General features: G+C 42.7%; 1 protein-coding gene across 7 annotated transcripts in view; it reads left to right on the top strand.

Annotated features, from left to right (window-relative positions):
• LOC129821107 (semaphorin-5B-like) overlaps positions 1–18,624 on the top strand; it is a 199,204-nt gene that overhangs the window by 78,850 nt on the left and 101,730 nt on the right. For all 7 annotated transcript variants that reach the window (XR_008754272.1, XM_055878404.1, XM_055878409.1 and 4 more), the window contains 2 exons: positions 14,505–14,604; positions 16,771–16,816. Coding sequence is in view for 6 of the 7 variants with exons in the window: in XM_055878404.1 (XP_055734379.1) it covers positions 14,505–14,604; positions 16,771–16,816 (146 nt within the window). In the remaining variant the exon portion in view is untranslated. The remainder of the gene's footprint in view (positions 1–14,504; positions 14,605–16,770; positions 16,817–18,624) is intronic.

Raw genomic sequence — 18,624 nt, 5'->3', positions numbered from 1 at the left:
CGCGCGTGAGCAGTGTGGTTGCAATAATTGAATAACAAGGATTTCTAAATGTATTTTGCCACGCTCGCACATGTGACGTGTCCGGTCTGGTCAGCATGTAACCTTAAATTAAGACCAAAAAGCTAATGTTTGTTTTCAGGAATTTTTACAATGTAGCCAATTTTGACTTTACAGCTGGCACATCTAGTGGAAATAACTCAGTTCTGCCTCCAGGACAAGACTCATCCCAATACACGTCAACCTGCAAAGAGATCTGGGAACAAGCTGTCCCGTTGAGGGCCTGACCATCCTTAGGCAGTGTCTGAAATGGCACCCTACTCCCTAGTGTCTGGTCAAAAGTATTGCACTACATAGGGAATAGGTTTCCATTTCAGACACAGACCTAGTTTGTCTGAACACGCAGTACACCATCCTCAGACTCAGAAAGGATTGGTTCAGCCCACTAGTACAGCTTTACCCTGTCATCCATCCTGACCATTCCACCACCCACAGAGAAAATAGCACCTATAACAAGGAGGTAACCATGATAAAGCCAGGCACCTAGATGCATTCTACTGCTATGGGTCCATACCAGAGAGCAATTGACTTGGAACAGTGAACCCCACCAAGCTTGCTGTACAATTCAGAGCAACTTGGCCACTGATTTGGAGGTAGGGGGGGAGAGTTGTCTGTATTTTCAGCCTGCTGTCATGATGATTTCCACTGGGGTTGTGTGTGAATATGGAAGAGGAAGAAGAGGCATTTTAGTTGAAAATTGCACATTTTCACCTGCTTCGTGAACTCAGTGAACCAAGTTGCAGAGCCATCTTCTTCTCGCCTCCATCTCTGCCTCCCTCCTCTTCTCTCCTCTTTCCCTTCCTCTCCTTTTCTCCTCTTTCCCCTCCTCTCCTCATCTCTCATCCCGAAGCTGCTGTAATAGGCAGTGGATTGTTTAGTCTTCTCCGGCAGGATTGTCTCGCTATCTGTTCTTGTCTGGATAATGACGCTGTCGTTTAAGCCGTGTCACCGTCCAAAGAGCCTCTTGAGAAAGAGAGTGAAAGAGACCAAGAGAGAGCAAGAGAGAGATGGTAAAAATTCTCTGTGCCGTGATAACGGATAGAAAAGGGAGGTGTGGAAGTTTGAGCCCCCTGTGTGTGATTTGACTGGTCCTGTGATGGATCCATCAGTCATTGTGTTGAATGCTCCTCCAACACTTCAGTTCTCCTCAGACTGTTGTTAGCAGGCTGCTAGTGGGGATGCTGCTGGGGCTGCATGGTCACTTCTGATTGGCTATCTCACTCAGAGCCTGGGGAAGGAGGAAAATAATGGATGGAGGGGAAAGAGTTGGACTTTATTGGCACTTCAGTTGAGTTAAAGGTAGCGGGAGCGATATTCTCTCGCTCTTTGTCGCAGAAAATGAGTCATAGTGGTCCCTGCTCTGTGAGCCTCACTCTTGTCCTCAAACACACACACTCTCCCACCTTTTCAAAGAAACAGGTGTAATGCTCCTCACCAGACCCTTTTGTCAAATTTCTAGCCGTCCTGGATGTTTTCGGAAAAGACACCTCCTTTAAAATGTCTGCCTGGCTGGCTGCTTGACATGCCGATTACCCCCCTGGTCCTGAGTGTGTCCAGCCACACCCCAGTCCCAGAGCCCAACGTAGTGTATGTGTGTCCAGCCCAGCCCAGCCTAGCCCCAGCCCTCTCTCTCTCCCCTCTCCGGAGTGGGCCCGGCCTCCATTATCACTGCTCACTCTGGAGGAAGGATGTGCTTCACTGAGGCATAGTAACACACACACACACACACACACACACACACACACACACACACACACACACACACACACACACACACACACACACACACACACACACACACACACACACACACACACACACACACACACATACACACACACACAAACCACATGAAAATCCAAGGGAAATCCACCAAGTCAGAAGAAGACAGGAGAAGAGAGGGGTCAGACTAAACAAAACAAAACATTTTTGGTGGAATTTGGGAAGATAAACTGGAGCAATCTGCTGTGTCTGATAATATCCTGAGGTCTCCGGAGGGGAGGGTGAGGAGGGAGGGGGAGAGAGCGAGGGAGAGGGATAGGAGGAGGGTGGGGGAGAGGGATAGGAGGAGGGAGGGAGGGACGTCAGAACGTTCCCCTGTGTGGGAAAGGAGAATGGAAGATCATCTGGCGGGAAGCATGTGAATACTCAGGCTGTGACACACCCACTTGGCCTTTTACCTGAGTTGGGCACGGTCCATGCTGTCGATTAGCATTGTTTGTCTGGGACATTTGGATCATTGTTATTTCATGCAACAGATGCTGTGGCTTTCCTGATACACCACTGTTCATTGAATCTGCCAAAAAGGATGCTTTCTCAGTCCTACCATGTTAGTAGCCAAGTTAGAAGTACTTAGTATGTGGTGAAAATGTCCATTCACTCAATGAATATACATAATCTGTGAAATACAGTAGAATTAGCATAAACAGCACCCTGCTATCTAACAGTTATATTGTCTGCAGGGTAACTATTTCACTTGTTTGCGTCTGTAATGACAGACAGGTGCCTTCAACACAATTTGTCATTCATACCTCATTAACTAGTTAGCCCCTGAGGGGAGCCATCAACACCATGCTCAATTAACGTACGAATGAGAAAAAGCATTTCTCACATTTGTTTTCTATTTCTGATGGAAATGTAATGTAATTAAGTAAAGTTCTTCCCCCAGAAGCCAAACTGTAACATAAGGCTCCAAAAAACGTTTACTCCAAATAAATAGTTTTGGTTTCCAAGGTTATCGGACCGACCCCAAGGTCAACTGCCAGTGGTTTGTTATGGTTTGGGATTTGAACGTCAACAAAAGGCATTAACTTACTGACGATAGAGGCCTGCACAGAACTGAGAGAAAACATAATCTCTCTCATTCTAATTAAACTGTGGTGATTTGAATACTGAAATAAAGAGTTGTCTATAATCTCCTATTAGATATTAATTCAAAAGCTTTGCACTCTGTTTTGCTATGGGACCCTACCAGGCCCGGTCTTTCTGAAGGATATCTGGGGTCACACTAACACAACAGCCATCATAGAGTAGACCTCCTAGACTAGATAGTACTGATCACCAGGATCAACAAATTGCATGACTCTTAAACTCTGTTTCCATCATAACCCTGATGCCCAGCAAATCTGATATTAGCCAACTCAACAAGCTACCCTAAACACTTTACTGGATTAGGTAAAGGAAGATTGTGGTGGCAGAATGATGATGTCTGTCTGTCTATCCGGCTGTCCATTCATGTTGTTTTAGTGTACCAACTACAGGGATTCCATCAAATTGCATGAGATGAACGGATCTTGAATACGCTCGAGAGTTTGAGTTTCCTTTCCCTCAACTGTCTGTTGTCTAATTCTGCAATTACTGAGAACAAATTGGGTGGGCTTTCCAAGCTGCCTTTGTAGCTGCCAAGCCCTCTTGTGTATTCCTAGTATATTTGCGGCGAGACAGAGACACTACTTCTTATTCAATAGAGGCTGTCTTTCTGTTAAAAAAAGCTGTGAGTCTTTTTTAATTCTGTCAATGTGTGTATATAAAGGTTAGGATTCATGTCCACTCGAGTGTCTAAGGCAGTGTCCTCTCCCGCCAGCTCTGGTGGCTAATGCATTAATCTGTCACTCCACAGAACAGTGAAAAAAATGTAATAATCGTCCATCAACTGCAGATCCAGGCCAGGGGCGTCTATTGGGGTGGAGGGCTTTCATATTTATCTCTTAATTGTTCTCTCTGTGTGTGTGTGTGTGTGTGTGTGTGTGATGGATTGCCCGGCAGACTTTATGAGGTGAAGGGAGCTGGCCACCCATGTAAGACCATTTGTTAGCACGGAGATGAATGTCTGTCAAGATAGAAAGGCTTTTACTGTCAGAAAGCCTTTTAACAAAGTAAACAAGCCAAGCTGTCACAAGTGAATCAAATTCAGCTGGCTACTTTGCAGGCTTATAAAGAGCTCTTGCGTGTACCAGAACATTTATCTCTGTGTGACGTTATTACAATTCAATCAAAGAAAGGATATGTAACCTGTGAACAATTTCAGAACAAGATCGAGATCGGTTCTATACCTGGCAACAGAGCAAATTCTTGGCTGATTTATTAAACATTACTCACTTGTTGGACACAGATCCAACATGATTGCATTAGACATGGTGTCCTTTCTATGTGTCTCTATGTGTTTGTTGGCTGCTGTGTGTGTGGTGTGTGTGTTTATGGGATGACCCATAGGTTATGAACACCCTCCTACACCCAAGAACTCACTCTGCTGTCAACACTACTCCCACTCACACTGTCTCTCCTGGCACGCCTGCGCACACACACACACACACACACACACACACACACACACACACACACACACACACACACACACACACACACACACACACACACACACACACACACACACACACACACACACACACACACGCATACTACACTCCCACTCCCCATATCTCTCCTCGCACACTTGACACGACACGCCACACTCCCCCAGACAGCCATCATATGCTGGATACACGTGCTAGTTAGAGGCCCCTGGGGAACCATGTCACTTAACCACACTCTGACATGGTTGTTGCGAATTGTGACTGTTTTGACAGTGTTTATGGAACGTGGTGTGTGGAGGTTGTTAAATAGCCAATGCAACCCTTTCTACTCTGTTCTGATCTGACGACCATCTTGGGAGTTGATTGTACAAGAAGATGTGCAGTACAGCACAAACACTCTGTTGCTCTCTGCACAGTCCACCCCAACCCCTATATGTCCAAATTAGAGATATTTGGTTCTAACCGTCGTGTCTTTGTGAGACGCAGAGTAGGTGAACGGATGATCTCCGGATGTGTTTACCACCGTGAAGCCTGGAGGAGGTGTGATGGTGTGGGGTGCTTTGCTGGTGACACTGTTGTTGATTTATTTAGAATTCAATGCACACTTAACCAGCATGACTAACACAGCTGGGCTAGACAATTTGGACACTGTCTCTCTAAAATTATCGGCCGCAATTGTTGCAACCTCTATTTCTAGCCTATTCAACCTCTCTTTCAAATCGTCTGAGATCCCTAAAGATTGGAAAGCTGCCGCGGTCAACCCCTCTTCAAAGTGGGAGACACTCTAGATCCAAACTGTTACAGACCTACATCTATCCTGCCCTTCTAAAATCTTCGAAAGCCAAGTTAACAAACAGATCACCGACCATTTCGAATCCCACCGTACCTTCTCCACTATGCAATCTGGTTTCCGAGCTGGTCATGGGTGCACCTCAGCAACCCTCAAGGTCCTAAACGATATCTTAACCGCCATCGATGAAAGACAGTACTGTGCAGCCGTCTTCATCGACCTGGCCAAGGCTTTCGACTCTGTCAATCACTGCATTCTTATCGGCAGACTCAACAGCCTTGGTTTCTCAAATGACTGCCTCGCCTGGTTCACCAACTACTTCTCTGACAGAGTTCAGTTTGTCAAATCGGAGTGCCCGTTGTCCGGACCTCTGGCAGTCTCTATGGGGGTGCCACAGGGGTCAATTCTCGGGCCGACTCTCTTCTCTGTATATATCAATTATGTCGCTCTTGCTGCTGGTGATTCTCTGATCCACCTCTACACAGACGACACCATTCTGTATACTTCTGGTCTTTCTTTGGACACTGTGTTAACAAACCTCCAAACGAGCTTCAACGCCATACAGCACTCCTTCCGTGGCCTCCAACTCCTTTTAAATCCTAGTAAAACTAAGTGCATGCTCTTCAACCAATTGCTGCCCGCACCTGCCTGCCCATCCAGCATCACTACTCTGGACGGTTCTGACTTAGAATATGTGGACAACTACAAATACCTAGGTGTCTGGTTAGACCGTAAACTCTCCTTCCAGACTCACATTAAGCATCTCCAATCCAAAATTAAATCAATAATCGGCTTCCTATTTCGGCAAACAAAGCCTCGTTCACTCATGCTGCTAAACATACCCTCGTAAAACTGACTATCCTACCGGTCCTTGACTTCGGCGATGTCATTTACAAAATAGCCTCCCACACTCTACTCAGACTGCATCCAATTTGCTATCACAGTGCCATCCGTTTTGTCACCAAAGCCTCATATACTACCACCACTGCGACCTGTATGCTCTCGTTGACTGGCCCTCGCTTCATATTCGTCTCCAAACCCACTGTTTCCAGGTCATCTATAAGTCTTTGCTAGGTAAAGCCCCGCCTTATCTCAGCTCACTGGTCACCATAGCAACACACATACACATACCTGCTGCAGCACGTGCTCCAGCAGGTATATTGCACTGGTCATCGCCAACTCCTACTTTGGCCACCTTTCCTTCCAGAACTAATTGCAAAAATCACTGAAGCTGCAGACTTTTCTCCCTCTAACTTTAACCATCAGCTGTCTGATCACAGCACCTGTGCACAGCCCATCTGTAAATAGCCCACCCAACTACCTCATCCCCATACTGTTATTTATTTTTGCTCTTTTGCACCCCAGTATCTCTACTTGCACATCTATCACTCCCGTGTTTAATTGCTAAATTGTAATTATTACACAACTATGGCCTATTTATTGCCTTACCTCCCTTATCTTACTACATTTGCACACATTGTGTATATATATTTCTCCATTGTGTTATTGACTGTACGTTTGTTTATCCCATGTGTAACTCGGTGTTGTTTTGTCGCACTGCTTTGCTTTATCTTGGCTAGGTCGCAGTTGTAAATGAGAACTTGTTCTCAACTGACCTACCTGGTTAAATAAAGGTGAAATAAAGAAATGTAAAAAACAGCATTCTGCAGTGATACGCCATCCCATCTAGTTTGCGCTTGGTGGTACTATCATTTGTTTTTCAACAGGACAATGACCCAAAATATATCTCCAGGCTGTGTAAGGGCTATTTGACCAAGAAGTAGAGTGATGGGGCTGCATCAGATGACCTGGCCTCCACAATCACCAGACCTCAACCCAATTGAGATGGTTTGGGATGAGCTGGACCGCAGAGTGAAGGAAAAGCACCCAACAAGTGCTCAGCATATGTGGTGTCAAGGCAAAGGGTGGCTACTTTAAAGAATATAAAATATATTTTGATTTGTTTAAGATGATTCCATATGTGTTATTTCATAGTGTTGATGTCTTAATAAAGAAAAACCCTGGAGTGAGTAGGTATGTCCAAACTTTGGCGAATACTGAATACCTATTGATTCTTAAAGAATATAACTTTATAAAAATGCCTCTTGAGCTTAGTTCAACTGTCATACACCTTCAGAACCCAAAATAGAAGTTTGTATAACTTCCTTGTTTGTAAACAATGTTATTGTACTATATATCCTCAAAACATGGTTAAAACTGTAATTTCTCATGGATTGTCTGTTGTTGCATCCATAGCTCTGTCTAGGAATTCTAGTGTACCAAAACATTGGTGACTGCGTTGTTATTGTTTGAACTGCAGATTTTCCCTTTAAAGAGTGTCTGCGAACATCTCAGTGATACCTGCCATGCTTAGTGAATGCGATACCATCAGCTCCATCATACACTCTTAGAAAAAAAGGTGCTATCTAGAACTTAAAACGGTTCTTCTGCTGTCCCCATAGGATAACCCTTTTGAAGAACCCTTTTGGTTCCAGGAAGAACCCTTTTGTTTTTTTTGTGAAACCCTTTCCACAGAGGGTTCTACATGGAAGTCAAGTGTTCTACCTGGAACCAAAAAGGGTTCTCCTATGGGGACAGCCGCAGAACCCTTTTGAAACCCTTTATTCTAAGAGTGTATGATTACTCTGCTATCGTCTAGTTTTGTCTTAATAATCAATCCCTATGATTACTCTGCTCCCATCTCACTATGTCTTAATAAAGGATGCTCAGGATAATGGGGCCATATGATTCTAATCAATCCTAATGTAGTCTTTTCATTCGCTGGTTTAGTTAAAGTCTGTAATGTATTGGAAATCTGTGGGTCTAATTGGTTTTCCCAAGAGCTTTGCCAAGAATTCAGTTAAGTGTGAATTGTTATATCATCCCGGCTATGAATTTCCTCTCTCAAGCTGATAGTAAGGTTGTATTTTAGTTCACGATATCTGGAGAGAGATGAATCAGAATGAGCTTTCTTTTTTTCTTTAATCTGTTTATTTTATTTTATTCAAGCACTCACTTCCTCCCTAAATGGCAAATGCATTTTGCAGCTTCTTGCAGTAAACAAACTGAGGCTGTCCAAGGTTGTCTTGCAGGGGGCAAAAATTATCCACATTATTTATGGAAGAAATTGTTTTTTAAGTCCACAATGAATTATGTAAATGTCTTAAAAGGCTTTCTGCCATGTAATATGCTACCGAACACACTAAAATTATGAATCTAAGCATCCAACTGCTGCAATATTGTGTTTTACATCTAAAAATTAAAAATCCCATTTGCCTTATAATCTCCCATGTGGAGAAATCCATTTAGTAAACCCACGCTCAGGTCACATGGAGATCAGTTGGGCACTTTTGGTAGAAAATGTTATTTTTGTGTCTTTTTTCTTCTACACTAAATGACCCGCCACTCTACTGTGTGACTCCCTGTGACTCTGCTGGGAGAAGTTGTTTTGATCTGTGAAAGCGAGTGCCAAATGTCTGAAATGGCGGGCGCTGTGGTTGGGATCCTGGCGTGTGTCCTGGAAGGGGTAGTTTTGACTGTGCGTTGTGTTGCATTTGGATCAGTATGCTTGATGTGGCTACGGACTTGATGTGGCTACAGCATTGTCCCTCTCTGCTGGAACCCACAGGGGGCACGGGGCACGGGGCAGAAGGGAGTAGAGCAGAGGAGGCTGCCAGTAGCTGGACACAATCACAATCTTCTCAATAACTCATTCACTGCTGCTGCAAACCACAAAGCATAGGTGGTTTCTCACTAACAGACATCTGTGCCTCTTAGATGCAACTTTGTACGTTTACATTATAGGCCTACTGAAACCATATGCAAAGGTGAAATCGGTGATAGTGTGCTGTTTGTTTCCATGACAATGTAAAGAAAGATACACTATGTTTTGTTGAACCTATAACAACACAAAATAGATCATGAGGACCATATCAGAGCAGAGGGTGTTTCCAGTGTGTTTTCAGTACATCTATTGTAACCCACTTCAATTTCATTTAGAAGTGTTCATGTTCCGAATCTCTTTATTCGATTTATTTCACAGACATTACTCATGCCGCTGTCACCTTTAATTTAACTCTACTGAACACGCTGCCCCAAGAGGCCAAGAGTTTGACAGATTTATCATGTTACAATATAGTAGAGAAACAGTCTCTGTGGTCCTTAATTAACTTAACTCTCTCTCTCTCTCTCTCTCTCTCTCTCTCTCTCTCTCTCTCTCTCTCTCTCTCTCTCTCTCTCTCTCTCTCTCTCTCTCTCTCTCTCTCTCTCTCTCTCTCTCTCTCTCTCTCACAATTCAATTCAGTAGACTTTATTGACATGGCATGTTAAATTACTTACATTGTCAAAGTATACATATAACAAAAAATGGTGGGGCCAACAATAGTAGTAATACTAATAGTAGTGGAAATGGGATTACTATTAACAGCAACTACAACAACAATATTAATGAGAATATTAATACATTAAAGCAATAGTAGTAGACGAGTCTCAACATGACTGAGAAGCCACATGACATGGTATGAGAGTCAAAACAAAACCAAAATGGGAAATATTATTGACATTACATTACAATTTTCACTCAGGTTTTGGCAGGGGGACATATATTTGGCTTTTCACCCAATACATTATTATTATTTTTTAAATTCTTTATACTGAATGATCATTTTGGGAAAGAAAGATTTCTCTTAGGTCTGATTATTTGTCACAGTGTAATAGGAAATGCAGCTCTGTCTCTACCCGTCCCCCGGAGCGGAGTGAGCACAGCCTGTCCTCTCTGGGCAGCCAAGTTTGCCTCTGATGACTGGTGTCTACAGCCAGACTGTGCTCACTGAGTCTCTATCTAGTCAGTGTTTTCCTCAGTTTTCTATCAGTCACAGTGGTCAAATTGTCTGCCACCATGTGCTGTCTGTTCAGAGCCAAATAGCATGGATGTTTACATATATTTTTTTGTAGTATCTTTCCAATAGGTGATATTTTTACTTTTGCTTTATGATGATTAGATTGTGCCAGATTTATATATATTGTATTTTATTTTTATTTCATCTTTGTTTAACCAGGTAGGCCAGTTGATAACAAGTTCTAATTTACAACTGGGACCTAGCCAAGATAAAGCAAAACAGTGCTACAACAACACAAAGTTACACATAAACAAACGTACGGTCAATAACACAAAATAAAATAAAATTTGAAAGATCTATGTACAGTGTATGCAAATGTAGAAGAGTAGGGTGGTTAGGCAATAACTAGGCCATAGAGGCAAAAATAATTACAATTTAGCATTAATACTGGAGTGATATATGTGCAGATGATGAAGTGCAAGTAGAGATACTGGGGTGCAAAAGAGCAAGAGGGTAAGTACAAATATGGGGATGAGGTAGTTGGGTGTGCTATTTACAGATTAGCTGTGTACATGTAACAGTATAACTTTAAACCGTCCCCTCGCCCCGACACGGGCGCGAACCAGGGACCCTCTGCACACATCAACGACGGTCGCCCACGAAGCATCGTTACCCATCGCTCCACAAAGGCCACGGCTCTTGCAGAGCAAGGGGCAACACTACTTAAGTCTCAGAGCAAGTGACGTAACTGATTGAAATGCTACTAGCGCGTACCCGCTAACTAGCTAGCCATTTCACATCCGTTACATACAGGTACAGTGATTGGTAAGCTGCTCTGATAGCTGATGCTTAAAGTTAGAGAGGGAGATATAAGACTCCAGCTTCGATGATTTTTGCAATTCGTTTCAGTCATTGACAGCAAAGAACTAGAAGGAAAGGCGGCCAAAGGAAGTGTTGGCTTTGGGGATGACCAGTGCAATATACCTGCTGGAGCGTGTGCTACGGGTGGGTGTTTCTATGGTGACCAGTGAGCTGAGATAAGGCGCGGCTTTACCTAGCAAAGACTTATAGATTACCTGGAGCCAGTGGGTTTGGCGACGGATATGTAGTGAGGGCCAGCCAACAAGGTCATACAGGTCGCAGTGGTGGGTAGTATATGGTTCTTTGGTGATAAAACGGATGGCACTGTGATAGACTACATCCAGTTTGCTGAGTAGAGTGTTGGGGGCTATTTTGTAAATGACATCGCCAAAGTCAAGGATCGGCAGGATAGTCAATTTTACGAGGGTATGTTTGGCGGCATGAGTGAAGGAGGCTTTGTTTGCGAAATAGGAAGCCGATTCTAGATTTAACTTTGGATTGGAGATGCTTAATGTGAGGTTGGAAGGAGAGTTTACAGTCTAACCAGACACCTAGGTATTTGTAGTTGTCCACATATTCTAAGTCAGAACCATCTAGAGTAGTGAGGCTAGTCGGGCGGGAGGGTGCGGGCAGCAATCGGTTGAAGAGCATGCACTTAGTTTTACTAGCATTTAAAAGTAGTTGGAGGCCACGGAAGGAGTGTTGTATGGCGTTGGAGCTCGTTTGGAGGTTTGTTAGCACAGTGTCCAAAGAAAGGCCAGATGTATACAGAATGGTTTCTTCTGCGTAGAGGTGGATCGGAGAATCAACAGCAGCAAGAGAGACATCATTGATATATACAGAGAAGAGAGTCGGCCTGAGAATTGAGCCCTGCGGCACCCCCATAGAGACTGCCAGAGGTCCGGACAACAGGCCCTCCGATTTGACACACTGAACTCTATCTGAGAAGTAGTAGGCGAGGCAGTCATTTGAGAAGCCAAGGCTGTTGAGTCTGCCGATAAGAATGCAGTGATTGACAGAGTCGAAAGCCTTGGCCAGGTCGATGAAGACGGCTGCACAGTACTGTCTTTTATCGATGGCGGTTATGATATCGTCTAGGACCTTGAGCGTGGCTAGGGTGCACCCATGACCAGCTCGGAAACCAGATTGCATAGTGGAGAAGGTACGGTGGGATTCGAAATGGTCGGTGATCTGTTTATTAACTTTAGAAAGGCAGGGCAGGATGGATGTAGGTCTATAGCAGTTTGGGTCTAAGGTGTCTCCCCCTTTTGAAGAGGGGGATGACCGCGGCAGCTTTCCAATCTTTAGGGATCTCAGACGATACGAAAGAGAGGTTGAATAGGCTAGTAAAAGGGGTTGCAACAATTTCGGCGGATCATTTTAGAAAGAGAGGGTCCAAATTGTCTAGCCCAGCTGATTTGTAGGGATCCATAATTTGCAGCTTTTTCAGAACATCAGCTGTTTGGATTTGGGTGAAGGAGATGCGGGTGGGGGGGTTGGGCAAGTTGCTGCAGGGGGTTCTGAGATGTTGGCCGGGGTAGGGGTAGCCAGGTGGAAAGCATGGCCAGCTGTGGAAAAATGCTTATTGAAATTATCGATTATGGTAGATTTATCGGTGGTGACAGTGTTTCCTGTCCTCAGTGCAGTGGGCAGCTGGGAGGAGGTGCTCTACTTCCATGGACTTTACAGTGTCCCAAAACTTATTGGAATTAGTGCTAGAGGAAGCTAATTTTTCTGAGTGTTGTCCTGAGGCTCTATGGGGTTGGTTTGGGTTAGTGAACTGAGCCTCAGAACCAGCTGACTGAGGGAACTCTTCTCTTGTTTCATGTCTTGACATTGTTAGGCTGTGTGATTAAATGTTTTAGGGGTTGCTTGTTTTTAGATGGTTGTACAATTTGATGGCAATTTCTTTCTATTCGATTGTCCGAATTCTGCTCTACAAGTGCTATTTAGAGTTTTTCTTTGCACTTGTAATACAGGTCTTGCAAAACTCTGCATGCAGTATTTCCATTGGATGTTTGTCCCATTTGGTAAATTCATTATTAGAGAGGGGACCCCATACTTCGCTGCCATATATAGCAATTGGTTCTAGAACTTTGTCTCTCAGCTTTCACATGGCTGTAATCGAGCTATCTATGTTGCTGATATTTAGTCCTAGATAAGTGTAGTTTTTGGTGTGTTCTAATAGAACTGCGTCCAATTAGAATTTATATTTGTGATCCTGATTTCCTGACCTTTTTGGATTATCATTATATTCAGAGTTTTTAGGTTAACTGTCAGAGCCCAGGTCTGACAGAACCTGTGCAGATGATCTAGATCCTGCTGTAACCCCTCCTTACTGGGAGACAGTAGCACCAGGTCATCTGCGTACAGCAGACACTTGATTTCAGTGTTATGTAGGGTGAGACCAGGTGCTGCAGATTCTTCTAATGTTTTTGCTAATTCATTAATGTAGTAGTTAAATAGTGTTGGACTTATTGTGCAACCCTGTTTCACCCCCCGCCCCTGAGAGAAGATGTCTGTTTGCTTGTTGCCAATTTTAACCGCACATTTGTTTTTAGGTTACATTGATTTAATAACATCATATGTTTTCCCTCAATACCATTTTCTTTTAGTTTATAACAAATACCTCTGTGCCAAATTTAATCAAATTCTTTCTTGAAGTCTACAAAACATGAGTAGATTTTGCCATTGTTTTGATTTACTTGTTTGTCAATTAGTGTGGAGGGTAAGTGCTGTTCCTTTTTTGTTCTTAGGGTGTGATTGTATTGCTTCAGTGTTTCCCCATATTGAATGTGTATATTTTTGTTGCCTGGTTCTGTGTTTTTGATTAGATATATTTTTCAATTACTTCCTCAGATTTTTTGCAATCATTATCAAACCATTTTTTATGATCTATTCTTTTTGGTTTGCTCTTATATTTATTTAGATTAGCCAAGGAGGCTAATTTGTCAAATATAAAGTTTATGTTCCAAATGGCCAAATGTACACCTTCATTGCTGTAGGAGAATGTTAAGGCTAAAAAGTTACCCAAGAGATATTTGTATTTTTTGGCTACTAATTGCTTTTTAGTAGATTTCTGTACTGTTTGCACTCCATCTATAGGCCTGTTTAGTACCATGTCATTTATTGGGCCGTGATGCTTCATGGTTGGATTCCACTCTTCTCAGATACACTGTGGTCTGAGAGAGGTGTTAGTGGGCTGAGGGGTGGTGGTGTGTGTGGGAAGGGAAAGGTTGTTGCTTCTCTGTAGGTGTTTATCCCCATGACTGTTAATAGTGTCTAGTTCTTCTGCTTTTCTAGCATTTGAGGTCTCCACAGACCAGTACGTTGCCTTGGGCCTGAAAGTGACTAATCTCCCCCTCTAGAATGGAGAAACTATTTTCATTGAAGTAGGGTGACTGAGGGGTGAATGTATGCGGCACAGAGGAAGACAGCCTCTGTTGATTTTTAACCAGATAAAGAATTCTACTGTTTTAATCAATTCGATTGAATGAGTTAGTTCAGATTCATACCATATTAGCATTCCCCCTGAGTCTCTGCCCTGTGTGATTCCTTTTAATTTGGTGATTCCTTAATTGTAATTTATAATTTTGTGATTCCTTTTAAATCTCTCTCATTCCCTACTTTATTCCTCTCTTTCAGCCCTGAGTCCTTGGATCACTATATTCTCCCACCCGGATGTGAGAGACTACTCTCAACTGACCCTTGACCTGACCAGGAATGAGTTGATAGTGGGGGCAAGGTAAGAATGCATTCGTTAATGTATCCCTTATTCATGTGTTAATTTATCCCATATTCATTTGTTCATTTATCCCATATTCATTTGTTCATTTATCCCTTATTCAGTTGTTAATTTATCCCTTATTCATGTGTTCATTTATTCCTTATTCATGAGGTAATTTACTCCTTATTCATGTGTTCATTTATCCCTTATTCAGGTGTTCATTTATCACTTATTTATGTGTTCATTTATCCCTTATTCAGGTTTTCATTTATCCCTTATTTATGTGTTCATTTATCCCTTATTCAGTTGTTAATTTATCCCTTATTCATGTGTTCATTTACTCCTTATTCATGAGGTAATTTACTCCTTATTCATGTGTTCATTTATCCCTTATTCAGGTGTTCATTTATCCCTTATTTATGTGTTCATTTATCCCTTATTCAGTTGTTTATTTATCCCTTATTCATGTGTTCATTCATTCCTTATTCATGAGGTAATTTACACCTTATTCATTTGTTAATGTACCCTTAAATTCATTTGTTAATTTACCCCTTATTCATTCCTTAATTTATCCCTTATTCATTTGTTCATTGAGCCCTTATACATGTGTTAATGTACCCTTATGCAAAACACTCTGCCTGGTCCTATACTGCACTGCTGCTGAAAATTGGAGATGAATCATTTAAAAGTGATAATCATGTATCAGTGTCGTGTTTGTTTAATGAGCATGGCTGTCATTCATATTCCATTCACCCAGCTCAATGTAGCATTGATAGGTTTAGGCTACTACATGATACTCTAATTTTCCCTATACCCATCATGAGATTGCTACAACCTAGCCTATGAATGAAAGTTTACAATGTATGTACAACAGGTCGAATGAAATATTAGAGTAATCAAGGTGACATTGACACATTCAATACCACCTTGCACACTCTTGCCGGCATCTAGCTGATCTAGGATGTAATCATTAGTCCAACAGTTGCAAAAGAGAGTTTCTATTGGACAAATTCAGGTATATTTATCCCCTTTTGGTTCCGGTTGGTTCCGTTTAAGCAATGTTTTTCAACAGAATCTGTTTGAATGGATAAACCCCTGATCATATCATAACCGCTAACCACTATATGCAGCCTACATCGTTGTCACCATATTAGCTAATGTCATGGTCAACATAGCTACTAGAACTAATGCGTTACTAAACCAGCTACAATCATGCAGTACAGTCAGTATGCAGTTTAGTAGTTACATCGGCAGTCCCAGTGATAATAAATTAATAAAACCAAAAGCTTACCTTGACTTGGAAGACTTCCAATGTTGGCTAGCCATAGCCAGCTAGTTAACATAGCTTATATCTCTGAGTCAGCTAAACTAGTTAGCTGTATTTGCTAGCTAAGTGAAAGTGAAAAAATACTATGAAATACAGCTAGCTCTCTCTTGCTTCTCCTTCATTTTTAAAGAAATTCATTTATTCGAAACTGTTCAACTATTGTCTTTCTCTCTCTGAGTCAACTACTCAACACTTTTTATGCACTGCAGTGCTAGCTAGCTATAGCTTATGCTTTCAGTACTAGATTCATTCTCTGATCCTTTGATTGGGTGGACAACATGTCAGCTCATGCTGCAAGAGCTCTGATAGATTGATGGGCGTCCTCTGGAAGTTGTAATAATTGCTGCGTAAGTCTATGGAAGGGGTTGAGAACCATGAGCTCCCTAGGTTTTGTATTGAATTCAATGTACCCAGAGGAGGACAGAAGCTAGCTGTCGTCCGGCTACACCATGGTGATACCCTACAGAGTGCTGTTGAGGCTACAGTAGATATTCATAGCAAAACAGTGTGTTTTTATCAACTATTTGGTGACGTGAATATATTTAGTATAGTTTCAATATTTTTATGAAATTCACTGAGGAGTATAGTCCTCCCCTTCTTCCTCTGAGGAGCCTCCACTGTAATATATAGTATTTTGAGGCTTGTTGGATAGGGCCTGGTGTGGAGTTTGGCAGTTGGAGTATTTGAAACGACTTCAAGTTTCAGAGAGTTCTTATGTGACTACAAAATATCAGTGCCCTGAGTTGAACTCACTGTAAGAAAAAAAACACACGTAACTGCCACGTAAACTAAGTGTTTATTACGTTTATAACTGTTTAAACTAACTGTTATTTCCTCTCTCTGTTGATTCTACACAGAAACTTCCTCTTCAGATTGAGCCTCAACAATGTGTCTCTCATCCAGGTAAGCTGAGCTTCCAACCCACCTCGTCCTCTCCTCTCCCCTATCCATGTGTGTGTGTGGTCCACTGGTGGATAACAACCAACACTCATCCGTCCGCAACCAGTGTTCCTCTTTTACTGGGCTCCCAGACCTACCTCTCTTCTCCTCCTGTACTCCTCTGGTCTGCTGCTCCTCTCTGTAACGTTCCTGGCAGCAGTCAGACAGCATTGGCTTGCTGTTATTGATTCTGTGGGTTGGGACTGGAGGGTTTTCAGCTCCTTGAATGAGGTGGGATGGAGAAAGAGTGTGATTAATTGTGTGCATGAGTGTGTGCGTGCATATAATATACGCGTGTGTGTCTGTGTTGACGTGTATCCTTGCCTGCCTGTGTGCGTGTTTCCCTCTACTTCAGTCCGGTCTCAGGTGGGTGGAGAGGAGGGGCATGTCTCCATGGTAATGTAATGTCTTTATGGAGGTAGCTACTGTTACATTTTACATTGACATTTTAGTCATTTAGCAGACAGTGACTTACAGTAGTGAGTGCATACATTTTCATACTTTTTTCGTACTGGTCCCCCGTGGGAATCGAACCCACAACTCTGGCGCTGCAAGAGCCATGCTCTACCAATTGAGTTACAGTGGGCCTACTGTACTGAAGGCTCAGGTGCTGATATGGGACCGGTCTAAAAGTTGTAGAGCTTGATAGTGTACACCAGACACACAAACACCTTGGGTTCAAATACAGTACCAGTCAAAAGTTTGGGCACACCTACCTATTCAAGTTTTATTTTATTTTTTTGATTTTTTTGATTATTTTATACATTGTAGCCACCCTTTGCCTTGATGACAGCTTTGCATACTCTTGGCATTCTCTCAACCAGCTTCACGAGGAATGCTTTTCCAACAGTCTTATATGCTGAGCACTTGTTGGCTGCTTTTCCTGTGGTCCAACTCGTCTCAAACCATCTCAATTGGGTTGAGGTCGGGTGATTGTGGAGGCCAGGTCATCTGAAGCAGCAGCATCATTCTACTTCTTGGCCAAATAGCCCTTACACAGCCTGGGGGTGTGTTGGGTCATTGTCCTGTTGAAAAAAAATGATATTCCCACTAAGCGCAAACCAGATGGGATGGCATATCGCTGCAGAATGCTGTGGTAGCCATGCTGGTTAAGTGTGCCTTGAATTCTAAATAAATGCCAGACAGTGTAACCAGCAAAGCAATCCCACACCATTACACCACCCCTTCCATGCTTCACGGTGGGAGCCACACATGCGGAGATCACCCGTTCACCTACTTTGCGTCTCACAAAGACACGGCGGTTGGAATATGGACTCATCAGACCAAAGGTCTAATATCCATTGCTCGTGGTTCTTGGCCCAATCAAGTCTCTTATTGGTGTCCATTAGTGATGGTTTCTTTGCAGCAATTCGACCATGAAGGCCTGATTCACGCAGTCTCCTCTGAACAGTTGACATTGAGATGTGTCTGTTACTTGAACTCTGTGAAGCTTTTATTTGGGCTGCAATCTGAGGTGCAGTTAAATGAATTTATCCTCTGCAGCAGAGGTAACTCTGGGTCTTCCTTTCCTGTGGAGGTCCTCATGAGAGCCAGTTTCATCATAGAGCGTGATGGTTTTTGTGACTGCACTTGAAGAAACTTTCAAAGTTCTTGAAATGTTCCACATTGACTGAACTTCATGTCTTAAAGTAATGATGGACTGTCGTTTCTCTTTGCTTATTTGAGCAGTTCTTGCCATAATATGGACTTGGTCTTTTACCAAATAAGGCTATCTTCTGTATACCACCCCTACCTTGTAACAACACAACTGA

This window comes from Salvelinus fontinalis, chromosome 23 (genome assembly GCF_029448725.1).
Source record: "Salvelinus fontinalis isolate EN_2023a chromosome 23, ASM2944872v1, whole genome shotgun sequence".
In the NCBI taxonomy this organism is placed as follows: domain Eukaryota; kingdom Metazoa; phylum Chordata; class Actinopteri; order Salmoniformes; family Salmonidae; genus Salvelinus; species Salvelinus fontinalis.
The sequence above is the reverse complement of the archived record's forward strand: the minus strand, read 5'-3'. Positions and strand labels throughout refer to the sequence as shown.